This window comes from Polypterus senegalus, chromosome 3 (genome assembly GCF_016835505.1).
Source record: "Polypterus senegalus isolate Bchr_013 chromosome 3, ASM1683550v1, whole genome shotgun sequence".
Taxonomy (NCBI): Eukaryota; Metazoa; Chordata; class Cladistia; order Polypteriformes; family Polypteridae; genus Polypterus; species Polypterus senegalus.
The window spans coordinates 225,370,493-225,397,785 of NC_053156.1; the positions used below are offsets into that span (position 1 = coordinate 225,370,493).

Sequence of the window (27,293 nt, forward strand, 5' to 3'; positions counted from 1 at the left end):
AATGTTTACAGCGATTGGGTCATAAGGCTATAGCGCAAACTCTTGCAATGTTAGTTTTCTCGGTGTTATTCAATTTTTTTACATTTAGTTTACTTAGTGCTGGGCGGTATACCGGTTCATACCGAAAACCGTTTTTTATGATATGGATTTTTCTTATACCGCAACACCGGTTTAAATTGCCTAATCGACGTTCGGAACGTGGCGCAGCGGAAACTGTTCAAGTGGGAACCTTTTTCACTGCTACACCGCTAAACACAGATTTGTTGCACTAGGGCTCTTTTTCACTGCTACACCACCAAATAGTGGGCGGTAGCACCGTTCGGTGAAAATGGACAGAGAGCATTCCGAAACTGAACTAAAAGTAAAGTTGAACATGATGAACACAAGAACTTTAGCCGAAAAAAAGGAGTCACGTCAGTCGCCTGGAGATAACTTTAGTTTTAAAAGGTCAGATGTATAAATACTGTTTCTATACTACTGGATAATAGCGCAAGCCAAGTTGTAATTGTTTTATTTGTTTTCAATACAGTGTAATGTACCTGGGTACTGTGTAATAGTGTGACATGTTGACTTTATTTTCATAATTTGTCATTAAAGTAGACCATCGTAAACTAAACTTCATCGTAAAATGAATATTTAATTTACTAGATTTTCTCAAACCCCATCATAAGTTATATAGCACATTAAATGCTTTGTGTTAAGTGATTCTTAAACTGACTTCTTCTTGCACTAAGAGGAGGCGCCGGCAGCGATCGCCACACAGAATACATTCACTTCATGATCTTCCTGCTCTCCGAACATTTAGAATGCTAAGATAAATACTTAATATAATTTTCATGGTGAAATGCATTAAAGCATGCATTAATCATATGGGGCACGGCGCGTGCCTGCCTTGCATTTGCATGTTTTTCTGGTGGGTTTACTCAGCGTGCTTCAGTTTCCTTTCAAAGTCATGTAGGATGTGGGGTTTTGTTGTGCTATATTGACCCTACTAGTGTATGTTTTGCTTGTATTCATCCTGTGATGTGCTGGCGACTCGTTCAGAGATGGGCGCAACTCTGAAAGGATGGCATAATTAAACATGTATAACGAAGATATTTTTAAAGTTCTGAACACTCTGTGGGCTAAGTTTATAACTAGTTTTAATTTCACAAAGACGTTTATCGTGGTTATTGGTTATGGGGTGAAAGAAAAAGGAAGGAAGGAAAAAGGAACTGGGGTTTTGATACGTCAGATGGAGACAGCATGCAATAAAGATAGCCTGCTCAGAAGAACATGCATTGAATTCTGTGTTTGTGTCTCCGACCAGCAGATCAGAAACCCAACATTTGCACAATATTCAAGTTAAACCTGTGCGATAGCTATTCATACATCCAGTTTTTTGGAGCCTCGTCACACCTGCCATAAAGTTCTCTACACTGAACATACACCTGGGGACCCCTTACTGCGAGGGAGCAGCACTACCGCCTCACTACCGTGCATGTGTAATACCTGCTTTAATGCATTTCATCATGAAAATGATATCAAGTATTTATCTTAGCATTCTAAATTTTCAGAAAGCAGGAATATCATGAAGTGAATGGATTCTGTATGGTGATTGCTGTCTTCTCTTAGTGCGGAGGAAGTCAGTTTAAGAAGCGTAGTGATTAACCACTGGGTCGGGGAACGTAACACAAAGCATTTAATGTGCTGCATTAATTTATGACGGGGTAAATTAAGTAATTGATTAAACATTGATTTTAGGAAGAAGTTTAGTTTACGACATTCTACTTTAATTATGAAGTAAACTATGAGAATAAAGTGGAAATGTCGACTTTAATCTCAACATAAACGGCGAGAATAAAGTGGAAATGTTGACTTTGTTCTCGACATATAGTTTGTTTTTTTCTTCCCAGTATAGCTTAGCTTGAAGCAAGGTCCATATTAATGCAGTTTGCCTAAATGATGGTTCAGTTGGTAAAGATGTCATCACCAAGTTGCACTTGTTTTATTTTATTTTAATTTGGTGAATACTGTGTAATGCACCTGGGCTTGAAGTCTTGAAGTAATAGTGCAACTATCAGTAATAATACTATTATTTATTTTATTATTATTTATTACTTTAATGATGATAAAGTTGTTTAAAAAGTCACTTTAACTTGTCAGTGGATAGAGATTAATAACATTAACAGAAAGTGTAGTTGGTTTACAAAAAATATTTACTATTTATTCCTTTTCATATTCGGTGCAATACAATTTTTGACAAGCACTTCTGGATATTTTACTAAGTCTAAATGCCTCTTTCTATGGTCGAAAATATGTTGTCAAAATTATAGTTTGTTTTTGCAAAATTTGTTCAATAAAAAGGTTCTATATTTTAAATGCATCTGTCATGCAATGCGATACCTTCTCCATTAGTGCCACCCCCTTGAAAACTATCGCTTTACGGGGCAATGCAAAACTGTATTTATACTTGTATGCACATTAAAAAAATTTTTTGAACAATGTACAATACTCTTGACAGTGGAATAGGTTATTCTTAGCCAGTAATTGCAGTGGAAAATGTGGTTAACATCCACTCATGCATGGGGAAAAAAATACCGTTGAATACCGTGAAACCGAGATAATTTAGAAAAATACCGTGATCTGGAATTTTGGTCATACCGCCCACCTCTAAGTTTACTATTAGATGTGCATTCCATCATATAATTAACTATATTTGTGCTTAAAAATCTTTAAAAAAAATCTATTTACATACAGTTTGTACGGTCTGGAAAGGATTAATTGTATTTACATACAATCCTATGGAGGAAACTGCTTCGGTTCACAACCAAAGTTTTGGAACGAATTATGATCGTGAACCAAGGTTCCACTGTGTTTATGTATGTATGTATATATATATATATATATGTATATTTGTGTGTGTGAACATATATCTATACTAATAAAAGGCAAAGCCCTCACTGACTGACTCACTCACTCATCACTAATTCTCCAACTTCCCGTGTAAGTAAAAGGCTGAAATTTGGCAGCCTTATTCCTTACAGCTTACTTACAAAAGTTAAGCAGGTTTAATTTCGAAATTCTACACATAATGGTCATAACGGTTGGCAACGTCCGCCATGTTGAACTCTCTTATTTATGGCCCCATCTTCACGAAATTTGGTAGGCTTCCCTGCGCTAACCAAAACCGATGTACATACTTATTTCAGAGGTAAGACGCCACTGTCGGCCACCATATTGAACTTTCCAACGTCACTAATTCTCCAACTTCCAGTGTAGGTAGAAGGCTGACCCCACCTTCACAAAATTTGGTAGGCGGCGTCCCTGCGCTAACCGAAACCGATGTATGTACTTATTTCGGTGGTATAATGCCACTGTCGGCCGCCATATCGAACTTTCCAATGTCACTCCAACTTCCCGTGTAGGTAGAAGGCTGAAAGTTGGCAGGCTCATTCCTTACAGCTTACTTACAAATGTTAAGCAGGTTTCATTTCGAAATTCTACGCGTAACGGTCATAACGGTCGACAACGTTAAGCCATGTTGAACTTTCTTATTTATGGCCCCATCTTTCACGAAATTTGGTAGGTGGCTTCCCTGCGCTAACCGAAACTGATGTACGTTCTTATTTCGGTGGTATGACGCCACTGTCGGCTACCATATTGAACTTTCCAACAGTCTGTTACTTATGGGCCCATCTTCAAGAAATTTGGTATGCGGGTTCCCAACGCTAACTGAATCCTACTTACGTACATACACACATGGACAAAATTGTTGGTACCCTTCAGTCAATGAAAGAAAAACTCACAATGGTCACAGAAATAACTTTAATCTGACAAAAGTAATAATAAATAAAAATTCTATGAAATTTAACCAATGAAAGTCAGACATTGATTTTCAACCATGCTTCAACAGAATTATTTAAAAAATAAACTCATGAAACAGGCCTGGACAAAATGATGGTACCCCTAACTTAATATTTTGTTGCACAACCTTTTGAGGCAATCACTGCAATCAAACGATTCCTGTAACTGTCAATGAGACTTCTGCACTTCTCAGCAGGTATTTTGGCCCACTCCTCATGAGCAAACTGCTCCAGTTGTCTCAGGTTTGAAGGGTGCCTTTTCCAGACGGCATGTTTCAGCTCTTTCCAAAGATGCTCAATAGGATTGAGGTCAGGGCTCATAGAAGGCCACTTTAGAATAGTCCAATGTTTTCCTCTTAGCCATTCTTGGGTGTTTTAGCTGTGTGTTTTGGGTCATTGTCCTGTTGCAAGACCCATGACCTGCGACTGAGACCAAGCTTTCTGACACTGGCCAGCACATTTCTCTCTAGAATCCCTTGATAGTCTTGAGATTTCATTGTACCCTGCACAGATTCAAGACACCCTGTGCCAGATGCAGCAAAGCAGCCCCAGAACATAACAGAGCCTCCTCCATGTTTCACAGAAGGGACAGTGTTCTTTTCTTGATATGCTTCATTTTTCCGTCTGTGAACATAGAGCTGATGTGCCTTGGCAAAAAGTTCAATTTTGTCTCATCTGTCCATAGGACATTCTCCCAGAATCTTTGTGGCTTGTCCACATGTAGTTTGGCAAATTCCAGTCTGGCTTTTTATGATTTGTTTTCAACAATGGTGTCCTCCTTGGTCGTCTCCCATGAAGTCCACTTTGGCTCAAACAACGACGGATGGTGCGATCTGACACTGATGTTCCTTGAGCTTGAAGTTCACCTTGGATCTCTTTAGAAGTTTTTCTGGGCTCTTTTGTTACCATTCGTATTATCCGTCTCTTTGATTTGTCATCAATTTTCCTCCTGCGGCCACGTCCAGGGAGGTTGGCTACAGTCCCATGGATCTTAAATTTCTGAATAATATGTGCAACTGTAGTCACAGGAACATCAAGCTGCTTCGAGATGATCTTATAGCCTTTACCTTTGACATGCTTGTCTATAATTTTCTTTCTAATCTCCTGAGACAACTCTTTCCTTCGCTTCCTCTGGTCCATGTTGAGTGTGGTACACACCATGTCACCAAACAACACAGTGACTACCTGGAGCCCTATATATAGGTCCACTGACTGATTACAAGATTGTAGACACCTGTGATGCTAATTAGTGGACACACCTTGGATTAACATGTCCCTTTGGTCACATTATTTTCAGTCTTTTCTAGGGGTACCATCATTTTTGTCCAGGCCTGTTTTTTTTTTATTAATTCTGTTGAAGCATGGTTGAAAAGCAATGTCTGACTTTTATTAGTTAAATTTCATAGAATTTTTATTTATTATTACTTTTGTCAGATTAAAGTTATTTCTGTGACCATTTTGAGTTTTTCTTTCATTGACTGAAGGGTACCAACAATTTTGTCCACCTAAAGGATTATTAGGAACACCTGTTCAATTTCTCATTAACCAATCACATGGCAGTTGCTTCAATGCATTTAGGGGTGTGGTCCTGGTCAAGACAATTTCCTAAACTCCAAACTGAATGTCAGAATGGGAAAGAAAGGTGATTTAAGCAATTTTGAGCGTGGCATGGTTGTTGGTGCCAGACGGGCCGGTCTGAGTATTTCACAATCAGCTCAGTTACTGGGATTTTCACGCACAACCATTTCTAGGGTTTTCAAAGAATGTTGTGAAAAGGGAAAAACATCCAGTATGCGGCAGTCCTGTGGGCGAAAATGCCTTGTTGATGCTAGAGGTCAGAGGAGAATGGGCCGACTGATTCAAGCTGATAGAAGAGCAACTTTGACTGAAATAACCACTCGTTACAACCGAGGTATGCAGAAAAGCATTTGTGAAGCCACAACACGCACAACCTTGAGGCGGATGGGCTACAACAGCAGAAGACCCCACCGGGTACCACTTGTCTCCACTACAAATAGGAAAAAGAGGCTACAATTTGCACAAGCACACCAAAATTGGACAGTTGAAAACTGGAAAAATGTTGCCTGGTCTGATGAGTCTCGATTTCTGTTGAGACATTCAAATGGTAGAGTCAGAATTTGGCGTAAACAGAATGAGAACATGGACCCATCATGCCTTGTTACCACTGTGCAGGTGGGTGGTGGTGGTGTAATGGTGTGGGGGATGTTTTCTTGGCACACTTTAGGCCCCTTAGTGCCAACTGAGCATCGTTTAAATGCCATGGGCTACCTGAGCATTGTTTCTGACCATGTCCATCCCTTCATGACCACCATGTACCCATCCTCTGATGGCTACTTCCAGCAAGATAATGCACCATGTCACAAAGCTTGAATCATTTCAAATTGTTTTCTTGAGCATGACAATGAATTCACTGTACTAAAATGGCCCCCACAGTCACCAGATCTCAACCCAATAGAGAATCTTTGGGATGTGGTGGAACGGGAGCTTCGTGCCCTGGATGTGCATCCTACAAATCTCCATCAACTGCAAGATGCTATCCTATCAATATGGGCCAACATTTCTAAAGAATGCTTTCAGCACCTTGTTGAATCAATGCCACGTAGAATTAAGGCAGTTCTGAAGGCGAAAGGGGGTCAAACACCGTATTAGTATGGTGTTCCTAATAATCCTTTTGGTGAGTGTATATACGTCCATAGCCTGCAGCTCAGTCACCACGTGAGGCGGCGTTGGGTCCCCCATCCCAATGCCTCTCACGTTGTTGGCTGCCTGCCTATATAAGGCCGTCCATTGCTCCAGTCTCTACATTCCCTTCCTTGCTTTGCCACGGGATTCATGTCTCCCTGCTGATAACTACAGCCTTTTTATTTAATCCATGGCTTCTCCGCTGTTTTATTGTTCGTTTATTACGATTATAGTTATTGTGTAGGTATTTTAGACTTAATTTACATTGCTCAGGTACCCATTTCCTTTATCGTTCCAACCACGCCCCTATTAACATGTCTATCGAGGTGATCACCATCGATCAAAAAACTGTCACTTACCGAGTGGTTTCCATGCCCGGAGATGGCACCTGCCTATTCCATTCTCTTTGTTACATATTGCACGGCCATATCAGGCTCATTCTTGATATCCGGAGGAACATTTTGTCTTATGTATTGAATGACTGGGGCAGGATCAAGGTGTGGACTGATGACGGTACAGGAGATGATTATACTACACAGGAGCACTATAAGAGTGAAATGCTTAAGCCCTTCACCTATGGTTCTGCATGTGATTTGATGGCTGCCTCTGAATTGTTCGGTTGTCACTTTCAAGTGTACCGAAATGGCCAAATATTTTACACCTTTCGACAATGGCCAATGCCTCTTAAACATCTTAAATTCACAGGTGACGATTTCAGTAGTGGACACTTTGATGTTTATGAATGTTTAAACTTTTAAAAGCTGGATGTGAAGTTATCGATGAAACTGGTTGCATGCTTACAACGCTTGACAGATGCCGAATGTCACTTCAACACAAGTCCTGCAAATACTGTCGTAACTGAAACAAACCATGAAACTCAAACAAATTATGACAGCAGCAATCCAAGCTGAGAGATTTGAAACAAGATAACTTTTCACATGGCCAAATGTACGTTGCATGCACAAGAGTAAGCTCAGCGTACAGTTTGGTCATATTACAACCGGAGGGCCGAAATGACAATGTGGTATATATACACACACTAGCAGAATACCCGCGCTTCGCAGCGGAGAAGTAGTGTGTTAAAGAAGTTATGAAAAAGAAAAGGGAAAATTTAAAAAATAACGTAACATGATTGACAATGTAATTGTTTTGTCATGAGTGTTGCTGGCATATATATATATATATATATATATAAACCATACATACATACATACACACACACACACTATGGGGTGCCAAACAGGCAAATACATTGATTTTGTGAATATATAAAGGCAGAATATATAAAGTCAAAACTTGAATATATAAAGTCATTGATATATAAAGTCAAAACTTGAATATATAAAGTCAGCTGGAATATATAAAGTCAAAACTTGAATATATAAAGTCAGCATCGGAATATATAAAGTCATTCCTGATTATATAAAGTCAACATCGGAGTATATAAACTCACTCCTGAATATATAAAGTGAAAGTCAAAATCTATTGATTGAAATGACTCTGAACTGAACTAAGTTAACAAAAACGTATTCAGAAAAATAAATTAAAAAAACACTGTTCGGTTAATGTTTTGAAAATGATGCATGTACCCTGCCCAGGATTGGTTCCTGCCTCGCGCCCAGTGTTGGTTGGGATTGGCTAAAGCAGACCCCCGTGACCCTGTGGTCAGATTCAACGGGTTGGGAAAAGGATGGATATTCCAGTGCTGACTTTGTATATTCCGACGCTGACTTTATATATTGAAGTTTTGACTTTATATATTCTGACACTGACTTTATATAATCAAGTTTTGACTTTATATATTCGGGAATGACTTTATATATACACAAGTTTTGACTTTATAGTTAAATTTAGTCATCATTGCATAACTTTTTCTTTACCATAGAAATTTAAAGATTAAATTCAATTTCCATTCCTAACAAAGATATTTCTGACGACTAATTAGAACCTACTTATATCCAAATTCGAGCAATTGAGCTGTCGCCTGCCTGCCTGAATAAGTCACCCTCGCTTCCCTCTTACTTTTTTACCGTTCATTTAATCATGGCTAGTGGTGGAAAAATTATAAAATGGAAGGAGAATTACACTGAGTATGGCTTTACCAAAACAATTATTGATGGCGAATCGATTATTCATAAAGCTTCAATAGTGATCTGTTTTTCTGTGTTAACCTCATATTTTTTCATACTTCTTCTCAAACCAAAGGGGTGCGAGGGTAAAATGAATCGGGAAGCGCTGATCAATGTAATCGGAGTACCAGGAAATCATGCATTGACAGAAGTTCCCCTTTGCTTGTAATGCAACGTGTGATTAAATGTGTGATTTTTTAACGCGTTATGGAGCACATGCATTGAAGCTTCTCAGCTGTGCTTGTGCTAAGAAAAGGAAACATTTTAAAAATAACGTAACACTATTGTCAATGTAACCTTTTGTAAGTAGTGCCAGGAGGATTCAGTGTGGAGAAACTGTAGAGACAGCGTGTGTATTAACTTGTGGATTTTTCTGTGAGTATTTGTTGGCAGCGTCACAAAGTCGCTTCCGTAACACTGCGTTAGCTGCGGAGCTCATCTCAGAGCGAAATGAGGTGAATGGGAGGGGAAATGATGACGTGACTCCCCCACCTGCCTTAACTGTCAATCCCCCACAAACACAGTCTCTCGGAATTTGCATAAGCAGAGCCCTTCACCTGCAATTTTAACTTAGTTACAAAGTGATCAAAACTCTCGTTTATATCCTGCGTCCTCTCATTAAACTTGTATCCCGCATTACCTGTGGGCATGACAAACTCCAGCGGCAGCCTGTCTATGAACTTAATTTAAACTTTAGGTTTACACCGTGCTTTGATTCCGAAGTAGCAGCACTCATGAATATAGTTGTATATGTCACTCGCTCGCTTCTTATTGTTTCGCTGCCTTCTCAATTATATAATGCATGTTTTCTTCAGCGCTTTTTGGAGGTCTTCCTGGTTTTCTACGTACTGCGTTGATAGTCAGTTCACGTGATTACGTGGGAGGCATGATGATGTCAAACGAAACTCCGCCCCCCACGGCTTTCGAGCTCAACTCCATTACAGTATATGGAGAAAAATAGCTTCCAGTTATGACCATTAGGCGTAGAATTTCGAAATAAAACCTGCCCAACTTTTGGAAGGAAGCTGTAAGGAATGAGCCTGCCAAATTTCAGCCTTCTACCTACACGGGAAGTTGAAGAGTCAGTGAGTCAGTCAGTGAGTGAGTCAGTGAGGGCTTTGCCTTTTATTAGTATAGATATATAAATTGTCAGGGATGCCAGGGGCAACAACCCGGCCGGGACACCTTGAGGGACCGGAAGAGGGTCAATGCCCACCCTGGATCACGTGGGGGCTGCCTTCCTGGTTGCTTTTGGAGCCATGGGTAGAGGGCTTGGAAGCCCAACCCTGTAGGGACCCGTGGTTCCCGCCAGGGGGCGCTCCAATGCCTTGGTGACCCTGGACCTCAGCACTTCCGCCACACCAGTCAGTGAGTGAGTCAGTGAGGGCTTTGTCTTTTATTAGTATAGATATATACTGGGACTGTGTATATTTGCAGCTGGAGATCCACAAAAGGGAGAATCATGTATTTTTTTTATTCCTGAGCTTTCAGCCCCTGCCAGGGACCCTCAGAGGATCATGCTTAGATTTACAAGAATCAAAGGCAATAATATATAGAAAAAATTACGTGGGGGGACTAAATCAGTGTGATTGGGGGGTTATTGGTTGTAAAGTTTTATCTATACTAATAAAAGGCAAAGCACTGACTGACTGACTCATCACTAATTCTCCAACGTCTCGTGTAGGTAGAAGGCTGAGATTTGGCAGGCTCATTCCTTACAGCTTACTTACAAAAGTTGGGCAGGTTTCATTTCGAAATTCTACGCGTAATGGTCATAACTGGAACCTATTTTTTCGTCCATTTACTGTAATAGACTGCAGCTCGATGACCGTGAGAGGAGGAGTTGCGTGTCGCGTCATCACGCCTCCCACGTAATTGAGTGCCAGCCCATAGTCTATATTAATAAAAGGCAAAGCCCTGACTGACTGACTGACTCACTCACTGACTCATCACTAATTCTCCAACTTCCCGTGTAGGTAGAAGGCTGAAATTTGGCAGGCACATTTCTTATAGTTTACTTACAAAAGTTGGGCAGGTTTCATTTCGAAATTCTAAACGTAATGGTCATAACTGGAACCTATTTTTTCGTCCATATACTGTAATAGACTGAAGCTCCATGGCCATAGGAGGCGGAGTTGCGTGTCGCATCATCACGCCTCCCACGTAATTGAGTGCCTGCCTATATAAGGTAAATATTCGCGGGTGAAGGACTATGCTTAGCATATTCATAAGTAGAAATATCTGAATCACAAACTGATGTTAATTATATTTTGTCCATGAATACTTATTAAATAATTCCAAATAGTCTGTCTGCTTCCTTTCATAGCTTTTCCAATGGTTGTGCTGCTTCCAGGCATTTATTTTCGTATTAAAGCATTTAACCAATCACATTTCAGCCATCATTTGTTGCCAGGCAGAGAGGACTTCACAATCTGTTGTGGAGGCACTCTAACACAGAATAAATGTCGATTAACCTGTTGCTTCAACCAATCAGATTTTGAGTTGGTGTCAGTACGGCCCTCTAGCAGGCGTATGGCAACGTCACCGTATTCAGACCTATTGACTGGATAGAAGCCGCAGGTTCGACTTTCAGCATAAGCTTCGATGGCGATAGAAAGGGACTTTTTAATGGAACCGAGGCGCACGGATAATCCGTATGACAGAATGATTGAACCGTTTTTGAGGAAAGAGAGGAGGATGGATTTTGTTAACAAATAATCCAAATTTTTGGTGAGTAAAATGTTGCGATTTTACTAAATAATATTGCAAGTTTATGAGTTATTATTGATGTTTTTTATGTGTGTCGCGGTTGTGGCTGCAGTAGAAAGGAAATTCTTCACCCCTGGTTTGTCGATTCAATAAAGGCATTTATTGTGGCTACAGGAGTTATCTGTCTGCGATACAGCAGCTCTTTATACTGTATTTCCGCATATTAAGATGGTTTTTATAACTATAAATTAGTTTTTGAGGGGCGGGTTGATTCAGACGGAGCAGTGCTGAATGCCTAGTTGCGAGATGCACGGTCCGCCAATGGACCAGATGATACGTAAATTTAATGAACATTACAACCCGAAAATAAACAAAACTGTAGAGAGGCCCCTGATTAAATGAACGGTAAAAAATTAAAAGCGAAGCGACGGTGACTTATTGAGGCAGGCAGGCCACAGCACAATAGCACGGGGCTCAATGTAGTGCACATTAAGTCGATCTAAAATGCGCCCTCAGATTCGAAAAAATGTATCTTTTCAAGTTCTATTTGGATATAAGTAGGTTCTATTTAGTCGACAGAAATATCTTTGGTAGGAATTTAAGTTGAATTTAGTCTTTACATTTCTATGGTGAAGAAAAATATATGCAATGATGACTAAATTTAACTTACATTCCTACCAAAGATATTTCTGTCGACTAAATAAAAATTACTTATATTTAAAATTTAAATAGAACTTGAACAGATACGATAGTTCATAATGCCCAAGCAGCACTACGTGCACGCAAGAGCGGAAGTCATCCGTTTCAACAAGCAGCGTATTGCACTGATACGAAATAGCCTGCCCATTTTATTATTTAGGAATGGATAGATAAATTAAGAGTTTGTACAAATAATGTTTTTCTGTTTTCTTCCTCGATGGATTCTGGCATGCCCAGCAACAGCTGCTCGCACCCCAAAGGGTATATAATATATATGTATATGTAGATATGTATGTATATGTGTATATGTGTATATGTATGTATGTGTATATGTATATATGTGAATGTGTGTGTGTGTATATATATATATATATATATATATATATATATATATATATGTATGTATGTGTATATGTGTGTGTATATATCTATATATATTTATATGTGTGTATATATAGCTATGCTAATAAAAGGCAAAGCCCTGACTGACTCACTCACTCACTCACTCACTAATCCTCCAACTTCCCGTGAAGGTAGAAGGCTGAAATTTGGCACGCTCATTACTTACAGCTTACTTACAAAAGTTGGGCAGGTTTCATTTCGAAATTCTACGCGTAATGGTCATAACTGGAACCTATTTTTTCGTCCATTTACTGTAATAGACTGCAGCTCGATGACCGTGAGAGGAGGAGTTGCGTGTCGCGTCATCACGCCCCACGTAATTGAGTGCCAGCCCATAGTCTATATTAATAAAAGGCAAAGCCCTGACTGACTGACTGACTCACTCACTCACTTCATTTCGAAATTCTACGCGCAATGGTCATAACTGGAACCTATTTTTCTCCATATACTGTAATGGATGTTTGCTCGAGAGCTGCGTGTGACATCATTACGCCAACAAACGTAATCACGTGAACTGACTGTGACCGCAGTACGTAGAAAAGAAGGAAGAGCTCCCAAAGAGCGCTGAAGAAAAATGCCGAATACTTTATTCGTGAGATACAAGTTTAACGAGAAGGCACAAGGTATAAACGAGACTTTGGATCACTTTGTAACGGAGTTAAAATTGCTGTATCGAGAAACTTTTAAGTGCCGGGTCTTAGCTAACATTAAATAAAGCCGTGGACATCGCAACATCACACAAGAGAGCAGCTCACGTGAACTGACTGAACGCAGTACGAGTGATAACTTCCATGCATCAAACCTGTTTTAAAAACGTATTACACAATCGACAAGGTGATGGCTTTATATGTCGTTCATTTATAAAACAGCGGAGAAGCTGTGTAAAGGCTGTTTCACAAAAAACCAGCGGAGCGTCTTATATGAACAGGCAGTCAGCTAAAGAAGGGAATCAATAAATATCTATAATCATAATAAATGAACAAAAATAACAGTACAAGCCGCAGATTACATAAAGGAAATGGGTACCTGAACAGTAAAGTAAGTCTCGAATAGCTACACAATAACTATAAGAATCGTCATAAACGAACAATAAAACAGTACAGAACCACGAAGCAAGGAGAAACGATGGCCTTATATGGCGTTCGTTTAGAAAGCAGCAAAGAAGCTGTGTGAAGGCAGCTACACAAAAAACAGCAGAGCGCCACACTCTGAATGTATTCCTGGCATCACCGTTATACCCTCTGATCTCCCATTTCAATTCAAATGCCTCAAATTTCTAGTAAGGCTCTGCTTCGCAATGACAATTAATAAGTCTCAGGGACACACCCTACAAAAGGTTGCCATTGATTTGAGGCAACATTGCTTTCCTCCTGGACAAAACTATACGTTGCATTCTCAAAAGTAATCTCAGTGTACAGCTTGGTCATATTATAACCGGACTGCTGAACTGACAACGTGCTATACAAAGAGATCCTTAACAGATAGTTATTGGTATATTTTCCCTCAGTATAAAAAGGTTTTCTTTTCTTCTTAATAAAAATTTAAAAGCAGTTCTTCATCGCTGCGAAGAGCGGGGATTTTGCTATATACACTATATATATGTAGATATATATATATAGATATATGTAGATATATATATATAGATATATGTAGATATATATATAGATATATGTAGATATATATATAGATATATATATATATATATATATATATATATATATATATATAGATATGTATATATATGTAGATCCACAGTATGTATATATATATGTATATACGGAGAAGTAGTGTGTTAAAGAAGCAATGAAAAAGAAAAGGAAACATTTCAAAATAACGTAACCTGATTGTCAATGTAATTGTTTTGTCACTGTTGTGAGTGATGTTGTATATATATATATATATATATATATATATATATATATCTCTATACTAATAAAAGGCAAAGCCCTCACTCACTCACTCACTCATCACTAATTCTCCAACTTCCCGTGTAGGTGGAAGGCTGAAATTTGGCAGGTTCATTCCTTACAGCTTCCTTACAAAAGTTGGGCAGGTTTTATATCGAAATTCTACGCGTAATGGTCATAACTGGAAGTAGTTTTTCTCCATTTACTGTAATGGAGATGAGCTTCAACGCCGTGGGGGCGGAGTTTCGTGTGACATCATCACGCCTCCCACGTAATCACGCAGTACATAGAAAACCAGGAAGACCTCAAAAAAGCGCTGAAGAAAACATGCATTATATAATTGAGAAGGCAGCGAAACAATAAGAAGCGAGCGAGTGACATATACAACCATATTCATGAGTTCTGCTACTTCGGAAACAAAGCACGATGTAAACCTACACTTTAAATTAAGTTCATAGACAGGCCGCGTATCGCAGCGGAGAAGTAGTGTGTTAAAAAGCTAGAAAAGAAAAGGGAACATTTTAAAAATAGCGTAACATGACTGTCAATATACAGTATTTGTTTTGTGAGTGTTACTGAGTGTTGCTGTCATCAAGGATTTGATTATCATTATTTCTTTCAATCAGGTTCGTATTTGTAGGATGTGTTGTGTTCAAGTTACATTCCGTGTTTGTCAATCGTTGTAAAGAGGACAGGTTTCATTCATCGATTCGTTTCTTACTGCATCAATAAACAGCTCGTCTTCTTCTTTATCTGAGACCTGACACACTGCATGCACAGGTTTTTACACTGTCTTCCTTTAGCGGGACATTGACTTTTTCCACCGTGTGCTTTGTTTCCGCAGTAGCTGGATTTATGAATATGCTTATCAGGCGCTTCATATTTTTGCTGCCTTTTCAATTGTGTAATTCGGTTTTTGTTCAGCGCTCTTTGGAACTGTTGCTTTTTATCTGTGCACTGCGTCAGTTCACGTGAGCCACTCGGTGTACATGCATCGAAGGTTCCCAGCTGTGCTGGTGCCATCTCGTGCTATGTCCATAGCTGTATTTAATGTTACCTTAGTCCTGGCACTTAAAACTTTCTCTAGCAGTTTCGCTGAGTTTGTGTCAAACACCACCCTGACCATCTCATCTTCCTCTCCATAAGCACAGTCCTTCACCCGTGAATATTTACCCGTGGCAGTTTGCTATTGGATTGCCGCTGACGGATGGCCTTATATGGGCAGGCACTAAATTACAAACGCCAGCGGCAGCCTGTCTATGAACTTAATTTAAAGTGTAGGTTTACATCGTGCTTTGTTTCCGAAGTAGCAGAACTCATGAATATGGTTGTATATGTCACTCGCTCACTTCTAATTGTTTCGCTGCCTTCTCAATTATATAATGCCAGTTTTCTTCAGCTCTTTTTTGAGGTCTTCCTGGTTTTCTATGTACTGCGTGATTACGTGGGAGGCGTGATGATGTCACACGAAACTCCACGGCGTTGAAGCTCATCTCCATTACAGTAAATGGAGAAAAACTGCTTCCAGTTATGACCATTACGCGTAGGATTTCGATATAAAACCTGCCCAACTTTTGTAAGGAAGCTGTAAGGAATGAACTTGCCAAATTTCAGCCTTCCACCCACACGGGAAGTTGGAGAATTAGTGATGAGTCAGTGAGTGAGTGAGTGAGTGAGTCAGTGAGTGAGTGAGGGCTTTGCCTTTTATTAGTATAGATATATATATACATACATACACACACACATATATATATGTGTATGTGTGTATATATATGTATATTTATCTGTATCTATACTAATAAAAGGCAAAGCCCGCCCTCACTCACTCATCACTAATTCTCCAACTTGCCGTGTAGGTAGAAGGCTGAAATTTGGCAGGCTCATTCCTTACAGCTTCCTTACAAAAGTTGGGCAGGTTTCATTTCGAAACTCTACGCATAATGGTCATAACTAGAAGCTATTTTTCTCCATTTAATCCAATGGAGTTGGAGCTCGAAAGCCATGGGGGGCGGAGTTTCGTGTGACATCATCACGCCTCCCACGTTATTACGCATGCGTAGAAAACCAGGAAGATCTTCAAAAAGCGCTTAAGAAAACATGCATTATATAATTTTAAGAAGGCAGCGAAACAATTAGAAGCGAGCAAGTGACATATAAAACCATATTCAGCAGCTCACGTGAACTGACGCAGTGCGCAGACAAAAAGCAACAGTTCCAAAGAGTGCCGAACAAAAACCGAATTACACTGCTACGCTCAAATAGATAAGCCACGCGCCGGCGCAATAGTAGAGGCTTTGCCTCTAGCGCCAACATCCGAGGTTCGATTCCCGAGAGGGAATTCACTGAGTATATACGCATGCATTTTATTCATTTTACCTTCGCATCCCCTTGGTTTGAGACGTATGAAAAAATATGCGGTTAACGCAGAAAGACAGATCACCAATTGAAGCTTTATGAATAATGGATACTTTATTCGCGATCAATGATTGTTTTGGTAAAGCCATACTCAGTGTATTCATTAGATGAACGGTAAAAAAGTAAGAGCGAGGGGAGGGTAACTTATTGAGGCACGCGGGCTCGATGTACTGTAGTGCGCGTCAACTCGATCTGAATTGCGCGATCACATTCGAAAAAATATATTTTTCAAGTTCTATTTAGTCCATATGTGTCAAACTCAAGGCCCACGGGCCACATCCGGCCCGGCGTGTAATTAAATCTGGCCCGCGAGATCATTTTATATATTATTGTTATTAATGGCCCGGGGATATGAAGCGCTGGTAACACAATAAACTACAGATCCCATAATGCAGCGCTTCAGCTGCCTTGCCGAACACTTACACGTTAATCAAGTCTAGCTTATGATGCTGCAAGTTATTGCGAAGCTAGCCCACACGATGCCAAGAGAAAAGGGGACTCTGAACACAGAGACTTTAAAACCGATGGGAGGCTAAGTATATGTTTACTGACATTGCCGGTAAACCCGTGTGTCTCATTTGTGGAGCTAATGTGGCTGTAATTACAGAATTTAATCTAAGATGGCACTATGAGACAAAACATCAAGATAACCTGAAAGACCTGAATGCAATGCACAAGATACAGAAAGCAGAAGAGTTAAAGAAGAATCTGACACTTCAGCAGACGTTTTTACCGTGCAAAATCACAAAGTGATTTCAAGTGAAGCTACTTTTATGGGAGACACAAATACACCAGTGCAACTTGCCCCACTTTTCCTGTTGCCAAGTAATGTTGAACCAAATCGGCACAACGGTGTTCCCAAATACGCATATTGCTGATAAACTGAGCGCACTGAGTTCGCACGGCGCTTTGAAGAACAAAAAAAGAATTTTGAGTTGTTTCGCAACTCAATGTGGAAACTGCGCCTGTGCAGATTCAGATGGCGGTGATTGAGCTGCAGTGTAATGGCACACTGAAGGCAAAGTACGATACTGCACGGCCCGCACAGTTTATTCACTCCATTCACGCAGAAATGCTCCAGCTCCGTCTACATGTGGCTCGAACCTTGTGCATGTTTGGTAGCACATATCTGTGTGAGAAGCTCTTCTCAGTCATGAAGACTAACAAAACAGCACACAGGAGTCGCCTCACTGATGAGCACCTGCAGTCCATCCTGAGAATCTCCACAACACAGAACCTCACACCAAACATAAATGAACTTGTTGCCAAAAAAAGATGCCAGGCGTCCAAATCTGATAAAATGACATAAGAGCAAAGACAACTGAATGATTTGATTTGTTATTGCTGAAAAGAACAAATTTTATTTATATTTCCAGGTTTTGTTATGCACCATGTTCATATTTGAATTTGTATAATTTTGACAGGATATATTTTTATGGAGAGCAAAATCTTTTGGGATATTTAAAATTTAAGTTTATTTTTATATAAAATTACATAAGAGTAAAGAAATTTGAATGTTTGTTCTTTTAACATTTACTTTATTTCTAACTTGTATAATTTAGACAGGATATATTTTTATGGAGAGAAAAATATAAGTTATTTAAGGTTTGAGTTGATTTATTCTGGAATAATATTCTGTTGACTAAATAAAAATTCCTTCTATTTAAAATTTAAATAGAACTTGAACAGAAACGATAGTTCATAATATCCAGCAGACTTGCACGTAAGAGCGGGAGTCATCCGTTTTAACAAACAGCGTATTGCACTGATACGAAATAGCCTGCCATTTAATTATTTAGGAATGGATAAATAAATTAAGATTTTGTACAAATAATGTTTTTCATTTTTCTTCCTTTATGGATTCTGGCACCCCCAGCAACAGTTGTTCGCACCCCAAAGACTGTGTGTGTGTGTGTGTGTATATATATATATATATATATATATATGACAGCAACACTCATCACTCACAACAATGACAAAACAATTACATTGACAATCATGTTATGTTATTTTTAAAATGTTTCCTTTTCTTTTTCATTACTTCTTTAACACACTACTTCTCCGCTGCGAAGCGCGGGTATTTTGCTAGTGTATGTATATATGTATATGTGTGTGTATGTATGTATGTGTGTATATATGTTGATATTTGTATATACAGTACAGGTCAAAAGTTTGAACACACCTCCTCATTCAATGTGTTTTCTTTATTTTCATGACATTTGACTCCATCACTCTCCTTCTTGGTCAAATAGCCCTTACACAGCCTGGAGGTGTGTTTGGGGTCATTGTTCTGGTGAAAAATAAATGATCATCCAACTATCCTGACTTCTGCACAACACAACTGTTGGTCCCAACCCCATTGATAAAGCAAGAAATTCCACTAAATGACCCTGATAAGGCACACCTGTGAAGTGAAAACCATTTCAGGTGACTACCTGTTGAGGTTCATCGAGAGAATGCCAAGAGTGTGCAAAGCAGTAATCAGAGCAAAGGGTGGCTATTTTCAAGAAACTAGAATATAAAACGTTTTCAGTTATTTCACCTTTTGTACATAACTCCACATGTGTTCATTCATAGTTTTGATGCCTTCAGTGAGGATCTACAAATGTAAATGGTCATGAAAATAAAGAAAACACATTGAATGAGGAGGTGTGTCCAAACTTTTGGCCTGTACTGTATATATATGTAGATGTGTGTGTGTGTGTGTATATGTATATGTATGTATGTATATATATATATACATATATATATATATATATATATATATAGATGTGTTTATATGTATATATGTTTATATGTGTGTATATGTATATATGAATGACAGCAACACTCATAACAGTGACAAAACAATTACACAATTACATTGACAATCATGTTACGTTATTTTTAAAATGTTTCCTTTTCTTTTTCATAACTTCTTTAACACACTACTTCTCCGCTACGAAGCACGGGTATTTTGCTAGTTTATTATGAACATGTTCTTCTTAAGTTTGCTTGCTTGCTGGATTTATGTCCAAGTGTCTGTTGATGGCGTTCTCATTTGATATATGCACACGCACACACATATATATATATATATATATATATATATTCAAATATATACACACATACATATAAATATAAAATATACTGTGTATTACTAAATAGTCAAAAAAATGTTGGGTAAATCAAAAAATCTCTTAACATTCAGAACACAAAAAACATTCACAAAACTAAAATGTGCATATAGAAAAATAAAAGTGTGCAATAGCCTTTTTTTTCTTGCATGAGCTTAGCAGCAATTGCATAAGCTATTACGAAAAGATGTTTTATTATGGGTAATGCCCATCTAAAAGAAATCCTTAAATAACATTGTTTATCACTAACTAACCATTCATGTTACCCACGTAACACAACAATTAGCTCGTTAAGCCTTGAACTTCATTCAAAGACAGGTGTGTCCAATCATAAGAAAAGGTATTTAAGGTGGTCAATTGCATGTTGTGCTTCCATTTGACTCTCCTCTGAACAGTGACAGCATGGGATCCTCAAAGCAACTCTCAAAAGATCTGAAAACAAAGATTGTTCAGTATCATGGTTTGGGGATGGCTACAAAAAGCTATCTCAGAGGTTTAAACTGTCAGTTTCAACTGTAAGAAATGTAATCAGGAAATGGAAGGCCACAGGCACAGTTGCTGTTAAACCCAGGTCTGGCAGGCCAAGAAAAATACAGGAGCGGCATATGCGCAGGATTGCGAGAATGGTTACATACAACCCACAGATCACCTCCAAAGACCTGCAAGAACATCTTGCTGCAGATGGTGTATCTGTACATCGTTCTAAAATTCAGCACAATTTGCAAGAACATCTGTATGGCAGGGTGATGAGAATGAAGCCCTTTCTGCACTCTGCACAATCGCTTGTAGTATGCAAATGCTCATTTAGACAAGCCAGATTCAAGCTTTGGACTGATGAGGCAAAAATTGAGTTATCTGGTCATAACAAAAAGTGCTTTGCATGGTGGAAGAAGAACACCGCATTCCAAGAACTGTCAAATTTGGTGGAGGTTCCAACATGCTGTGGGGCTGTATGGCTAGTTCAGGGACTGGGGCCTTTGCTAAAGTCAAGGGTCAGATTCAAGCCAATGTCAACAAATTCTTCAGGATAATGTTCAAGCATCAGTCACAAAGTTGAAGTTACACAGGGGTTGGATATTCCAGCAAGACAATGACCCAAAATACAGTTCGAAATCTACAAAGGCATTCATGCAGAGGGTGAAGTACAATGTTCTGGAATTGCCATCACGGTCCCCTGACTTGAATATCATCAAAAATCTATGGAATGATTTGAAGCAGGCTGTCCCTGCTCGGCACCCATCAAATTTAACTGAACTGGAGAGATTTTGTATGGAAGAATGGTCACAAATATCTCCATCTAGAATTCAGACACTCATCAAAGGCTATAGGAGGCATCTAGAGACTGTTATATTTGCAAAAGGAGGCTCAACTAAGTACTGATATATCTCTGTTGGGGTGCCCAAATTTATGTACCTAATTTTGTTATGATGCATATGGCATATTTTCTGTTAATCCAATAAACTTAATGTCACTGCTGAAATACTACTGTTTCCATAAGGCATGTCATATATTAAAAGGAAGTTGCTATTTTGAAAGCTCAGCCAATGACAAACAAAAATCCGAAGAATTAAGAGGGGTTTCCAAACTTTTTCATATGACTGTATACTGTATATACACACACACACACACACCCGCACATACATATATACTTACAGAAGTGTGTGTAGGTATAACAAAATTTAAATCAATAACCTCTAAGTTAATAATGACATAATCCACATTTAGGCACACTTAGTAAAGGAACACCAATTTGCAAAGATGTTGAAAGATACAATTGTTTACCTGTTCAGTAGCTGTGGGACAGTAATAAACCAGGACCAGAGTTGTAATCATGTTAATGATGAGGCCTACAATGGTAATAAGGTTTGGTGCCATCCAAGCAGGCACTTGGCGGACCAGCCATTCCCAATAGTGCTGCATGAAAGGTTCCAGTAATGAGCGGCCAGCACTGCTATAGCGATGTTCTTCAAGTCTCTTGAGCTGGTGACGTGTCAAGGGAGGAGATGGTAATTGGATCAATTTCCTTAAGATACAGTTCCCCCTCCCTCCACCACTGCTGCCTCCAGATGCTACATGTGGCCGACATACTGCATCCACATTCCGGTCCTGATCCCGGTTCCGATTTCTCACAGTCCGGTGCCCGTTCATCGAGGGCTTTTTGCCTCGGATGCTGTTAGCAATGTTAGTGTTACCTCTCCCTTAACAACAAATAGTAGGAAAGGCTATAGAAACAGTCAGCAACCTGTTAATTTAAAATAAAAAAAATATATATGTATTTATAAATATATAAAGAAAACATTTACAGGAAACAGTGGTACACATTTGCAGTTTTTTTTAATGCCATTATAAAGCAAATAAAAACACTATAGTGGAAATATCAATTTAAGTAGATTTCAAGATCACAAGTTAGAATATTAATAAGGACATCAAGAATTCAACAAATGTTATAAAAAGGTATTTAATGTAACCTAGGGAATAAGGTCTTAATTTGAAAACCACAAGACCACAGGCCAGCCCCTTAGCTCTTAGAAAATTATTTAACTTACTTGTACACAAAACAAATATACATTTCTTTAACTGCATTTGTTAAAAACTTTGGGGTAATATTCACGATGAAAAGGAACTGTGCTTAATGTATTTACGGACAGTTTTGATGAAATATTACAAGTACTTATAGTACGTCAACTGTTAAGAAGTTTTTACACAAATAAATACTGCAACATTTTTTCGGGATTTCTTTTTATAAGGTACAGTATATCTTTACCCTAAATGTTTATCTTAAACAAAATAGGATGTGTTCATGACTGAGGGCAAGGATATACTTTATCCTACACAATGTGTAATAAGATGTGTTCGTGACTAAGGGCAAAGATATATTTAATCCTACACGATGTGAATGCTTGCGAACACTGTTGCTATGCAAGCCGTGTACTTTCTATACTTGTGTGTGAACTTTATGTAAATCTGTAGCATTCCACCAGGTGACAGTACAAGACATCATCACAGTGAGAAAACAATGTCAGGTTTCACTGTGTTGTAGGTAGAGGGAAGAAAGATGCTGAAGATAAAATTTCTTTGTTTTCTGAAGCTGTTGCGAAGGTGCAAAAAAGAGAGCAACAGCGACACAAAAGATGTATTGTGTCATTACGATACTTTTGTGACGCTTGTATTACCTATGCAAGAAATGAAAAAAGAAAAGCACCACTATACTTTCATATGTCAACATTTATGTTTGATTATTTGCTTCATCGTATCAAACCATTCATCAAACATTGAAGCACATACATTGATCCTTTTCCGAGCTACAATGCAGCTTCCTGTCACAATGCGTTATCTTGCAATGGCCAAATACCCACTTCTTTTCTCAAACATTTTTTGCTTTGCACCAACGTATCTGTCTCAAATTTGCTTCCATTTCATCTTGCACATTTCCACATCCAATTTGCTGCCAGCTCTACTGACAGGCCAGTCTGTCATTATGGAGATGTTGATAGTACACAACGATGCTGACATCACATACCAAAACTTGAACACACACAGCACCCAAATTTTTGTTGTTACTGCAACCCATGCATGTGTTGCATTAATTTCTGACATGCTCAGAGGTCACGTCCAAAGAGCTCTTGGAACACGTGGCAGCCATGATTTGTGCACATAAGCACGAATAAATCTGGTATTAGGCTTCTAATCTATAATTATTAAATTACTAATCAAAAGCTTTGTAAAACTGAGGTCACATTACAGAACACACTAAACAACTTCCAGCTGGTGGAAACGTCAAACTTGACGACTATGAAGGTCAAATTATACAGCTGAGTAAAGACTTTCCAGCACAATTTCACATTTCCAAAATATTGCAAGCTTTCCCCTTATTCTGACAACTAATAAAGTCGAGCCTGATGAAGCCGGTGCCTATTTGAAAGCTTGACAGGTATGGCAAGTTCAGTTGTAATCCCTATGCTTTAGTACCTCAAAAAATGCAACATCATACAAAATAGCTTGTCTTTTATCTGCGAGGTTCAAAACACTCAAGTTCCTTATTCCTCATAGCTGCATTATATACATTGTACGTCTGGGTGAGCTCTCAATGGTTGTCAGTTTTAACATGCACACAAGCCCACATCCACGACTTAAAAAAAAAAGAAAATCAAAGATTGTGTCACTAAGTATGTGAAAGTACATGACAAGTAACTCGTTAAGATTACTGTGACTGAATATTGCTGCAAAATTCATGTGAATTGGAATAGTCTATGAAAAAAAAAGAGGCATTGAGAACTGCTTTATATGGGCCCATGATCCAAAAGTTAGACTAAACAGTAACAATAAAAGTTTACCAAGACTCATTTTGCATAGTAAGAAAGAAACTTCAAAATGCGCTTAAAAATAAATATAAACAGGATTCCTCTCATATTTTGGAAATTAATTATTAACAAGACACAATGTGGTAATTTTACATTGAATACCCTGGCAAAACTAGGCAGCTCAGAAACAATCTTTAAGAATGTCTTGGCACCGATTACTGTTTAGCTGTGTCCTTCTCCTTCATGAATGGACATGCACAGCCACATTTACTGTATGCATGAAACTGATACGTAGCTTTTTCAGTAATACCATGGATCTGAAAGCTATGTTCGGGTGTTTTTCCATTACGGAAAAAACTTTAAAGCAGTTGTTACATTTACATTGATCACAGGAACTGTAAAGACATTTGTGTACTTATCCACATGGTAGATACAAAAAACAAGGGTGTATGATCACTATGCAGAGAAAATTTATTTTCAGGATTAAAGTTATATAGTACATTTTGTTAAGCAGCAGTCACATCAATTATAGATTAGGTTTGAAAAAGCTGCATAATGAGCCTGCATAGTCTACCTGCCAACACTTGCATATTACATGCAACCACTGGAAGCTTCAGCACAAATCCATGCTATTGTGTGAATCTGCTTAGAAAAAAGGACGTGTGTTTAAATCAGAAAAGGACTATCACCAAGAAGGAAATATGGTACGACAGACAACATAAGGCATGGCTTATAGTATTTGGAGTTTTAGTGCTGGGATTTATTAGGCACATAAATCTCCCATAATTAAATATTAACTTTTTTCATCACCTTTTAGACATTGTTGTTAATAAACAAAGCTGCCTGATATTAGAATTGTATAGAAGCTGAAAAACACCATCCCAAACGTGGGAAAGTGCTGCAACAGACTAATAAGTAGATGAGAGTTTTCAGGGGTAACAAAGAGCCTACAACACCTGTTCTGTTTTTTTGAAATCCTGAAGAATCAGAATCTCAATGCAGTAAATAAATTTTCCGTGTTAAGGAGAACATCCAGCCAAGGTGCCCACAAGGAGCACAAAGCACAGTCCAGATTGTCAGTACCATATACAAAGCAACATGAATTAACCATTTTTAAATTAATAATGTGGCAAACTATACCTCAGTATTCCTTACAAGTACCATTTATCTCAGCACACATTCTGAGAATTAGATCAAGTGTGGGTTACATTTGCACAAGGAGCTAAAGGTGGGATTTGTTTTTTTTTTTTTTTTAAAGTCTTTCTGATTACAAGAATAACTGCTTAACCACGAGGTCACACAGTTGTAACAATGAATACAGAAATTACTATTAGAACTAAACCGAAAGCTGGAAAACAAATGTGTAATCTCCATGTTATCACGCCTACCAAAGTGAAATAACTTCTAGGCAACTTGCTACTTTTATGCTTTGGACTCGGGTAAACCTATGGTTCTTGACACATTGTCCATTCATCACAACGTCATACGATTTAAAAAATAATTACGATTACATCTGATTAATAACAGTTCTAATAAACAACTGACATTCACCTATGATCAACATGTAGAATAGTGTAAAATAAAGAAGGACCTTTACCATATACAATTACAAACCAATATTAACACGACAGCAGAGCTTTAACGACACACTGGCCATTCACAATTGCCAGTAATACAATTAAATGAATCCCTTCAATGCGATCTAATAAGTGGTATCCATAAGTTAAGGCAGAAACGAAACAATAAAATAGGGTAACGTCACGTTTCTCTGAATCAAGTTGTTCAGACCTTTCAGATTAGCACTCGATACCCCCATTCACTGGACAAAAGATAACTGGGCATTGAAATGCGATTAATTAATACGCATTTGTTAATGTGATACGATAACGGCGTAGTGTAACTAAAAGGGGATGCGGCGGATCTTTTCGTCAATTCAAGAAAATCAGGCGTCAATAGTCAATTGTGGAAGGCGAGAGGACAGCCAGAGTAGAGAATGTATGGCAAGCAACGCAAGCCAGTACAGAGCTAGCTGCGCAGTTTGGGACACTAGCTGAGGTAGTGTGCTAGCTTCGAGTCCAGCCTTCCCACTGGAGGGCAAATACGGCAAGTCGAGTCACACGGTGAACAAAGAGGGCAGAACGTAGTGAAGATTTCTAACAACCTTCAATCGAGTCTGTCCACCTCCTCCTTCCTTTTCGTCAACCTCAGCCGTGTTTGTGAGTACATTTTGAAAAAATGCATGTGTGCTCCTCTGTCGTGACACGTCACTATATGGAGCCCAATTCCGACGTGCCCCAGACGGTGCACGGAGTCTCTGAAGTCGTTGATAGCTGTACGTACCTGACACGCCGCAGAGGCAAACCGGCCTCTTGATTATGCTTGGCGGATAGAGTGTCCCTCGTAATTTACGCAGAAGGATGTGTTCAAGGAGGCGACTGTATTGATACCCCTCTTCCTTTCTGATCTTTCAGATACTATGAAGAAAGCTCCGCTTGCACACCTGGAAGGACGTTCGGTAGTGGAGCTCCAATAACCGGATGGAAGTGTGTTTCCCCTCCCCACGCCAAAAACTCGCAAGGGCCTGGGCGCCGGTCACTTCCGTCGCGCTTCGGAGGACCTGACTAGACGTCCGATAGGGGGCGGGCGAGTAACGAAATGTTGTACTTCATGCATTAATTCAAATGTAAAAACTTTGCACGTGATATACTGTATATATTACACCACATGATGGATATTGATTTAATTGTAGTACCTGGAAAGGAATCTTTATATATATATATATATATATATATATATATATATATATACAAACGTAATTACATCAGGGGCCACTATTGCATATACAAAAAAGTGAAATGTCTTTGAGTTACAGTGTTACATAGTTAACTTTGCTAATATTTTGTAATGTGACAGAATGGGAAATATTTATTAAGGCCTAAAATATGTATCATTTATTTTTATATGTATTCATGTGTTTTCTTACATTAAAAAAGTTTTAATGATTTGAGGTGTATTCATGTAATGATAAAAAAGTAAGTTTGGACTGTGGAGGTGCTTGGTTCCATAA

At 38.7% G+C, this 27,293-nt stretch overlaps 1 protein-coding gene across 1 annotated transcript in view; it reads right to left on the reverse strand.

The window, feature by feature from the left end:
* cept1b (choline/ethanolamine phosphotransferase 1b) overlaps positions 1 to 26,779 on the reverse strand; it is a 121,867-nt gene extending 95,088 nt beyond the window's left edge. The window contains exons 1-2 of the mRNA XM_039748620.1: positions 26,567 to 26,779; positions 21,708 to 22,167 (exon numbers count right to left, since the gene is read on the reverse strand). Of these exons, the coding sequence (XP_039604554.1) occupies positions 21,708 to 22,073 (366 nt within the window). The 5' untranslated portion in view covers positions 22,074 to 22,167; positions 26,567 to 26,779. The remainder of the gene's footprint in view (positions 1 to 21,707; positions 22,168 to 26,566) is intronic.
* Between the last annotated feature and the right edge of the window lie 514 nt (positions 26,780 to 27,293).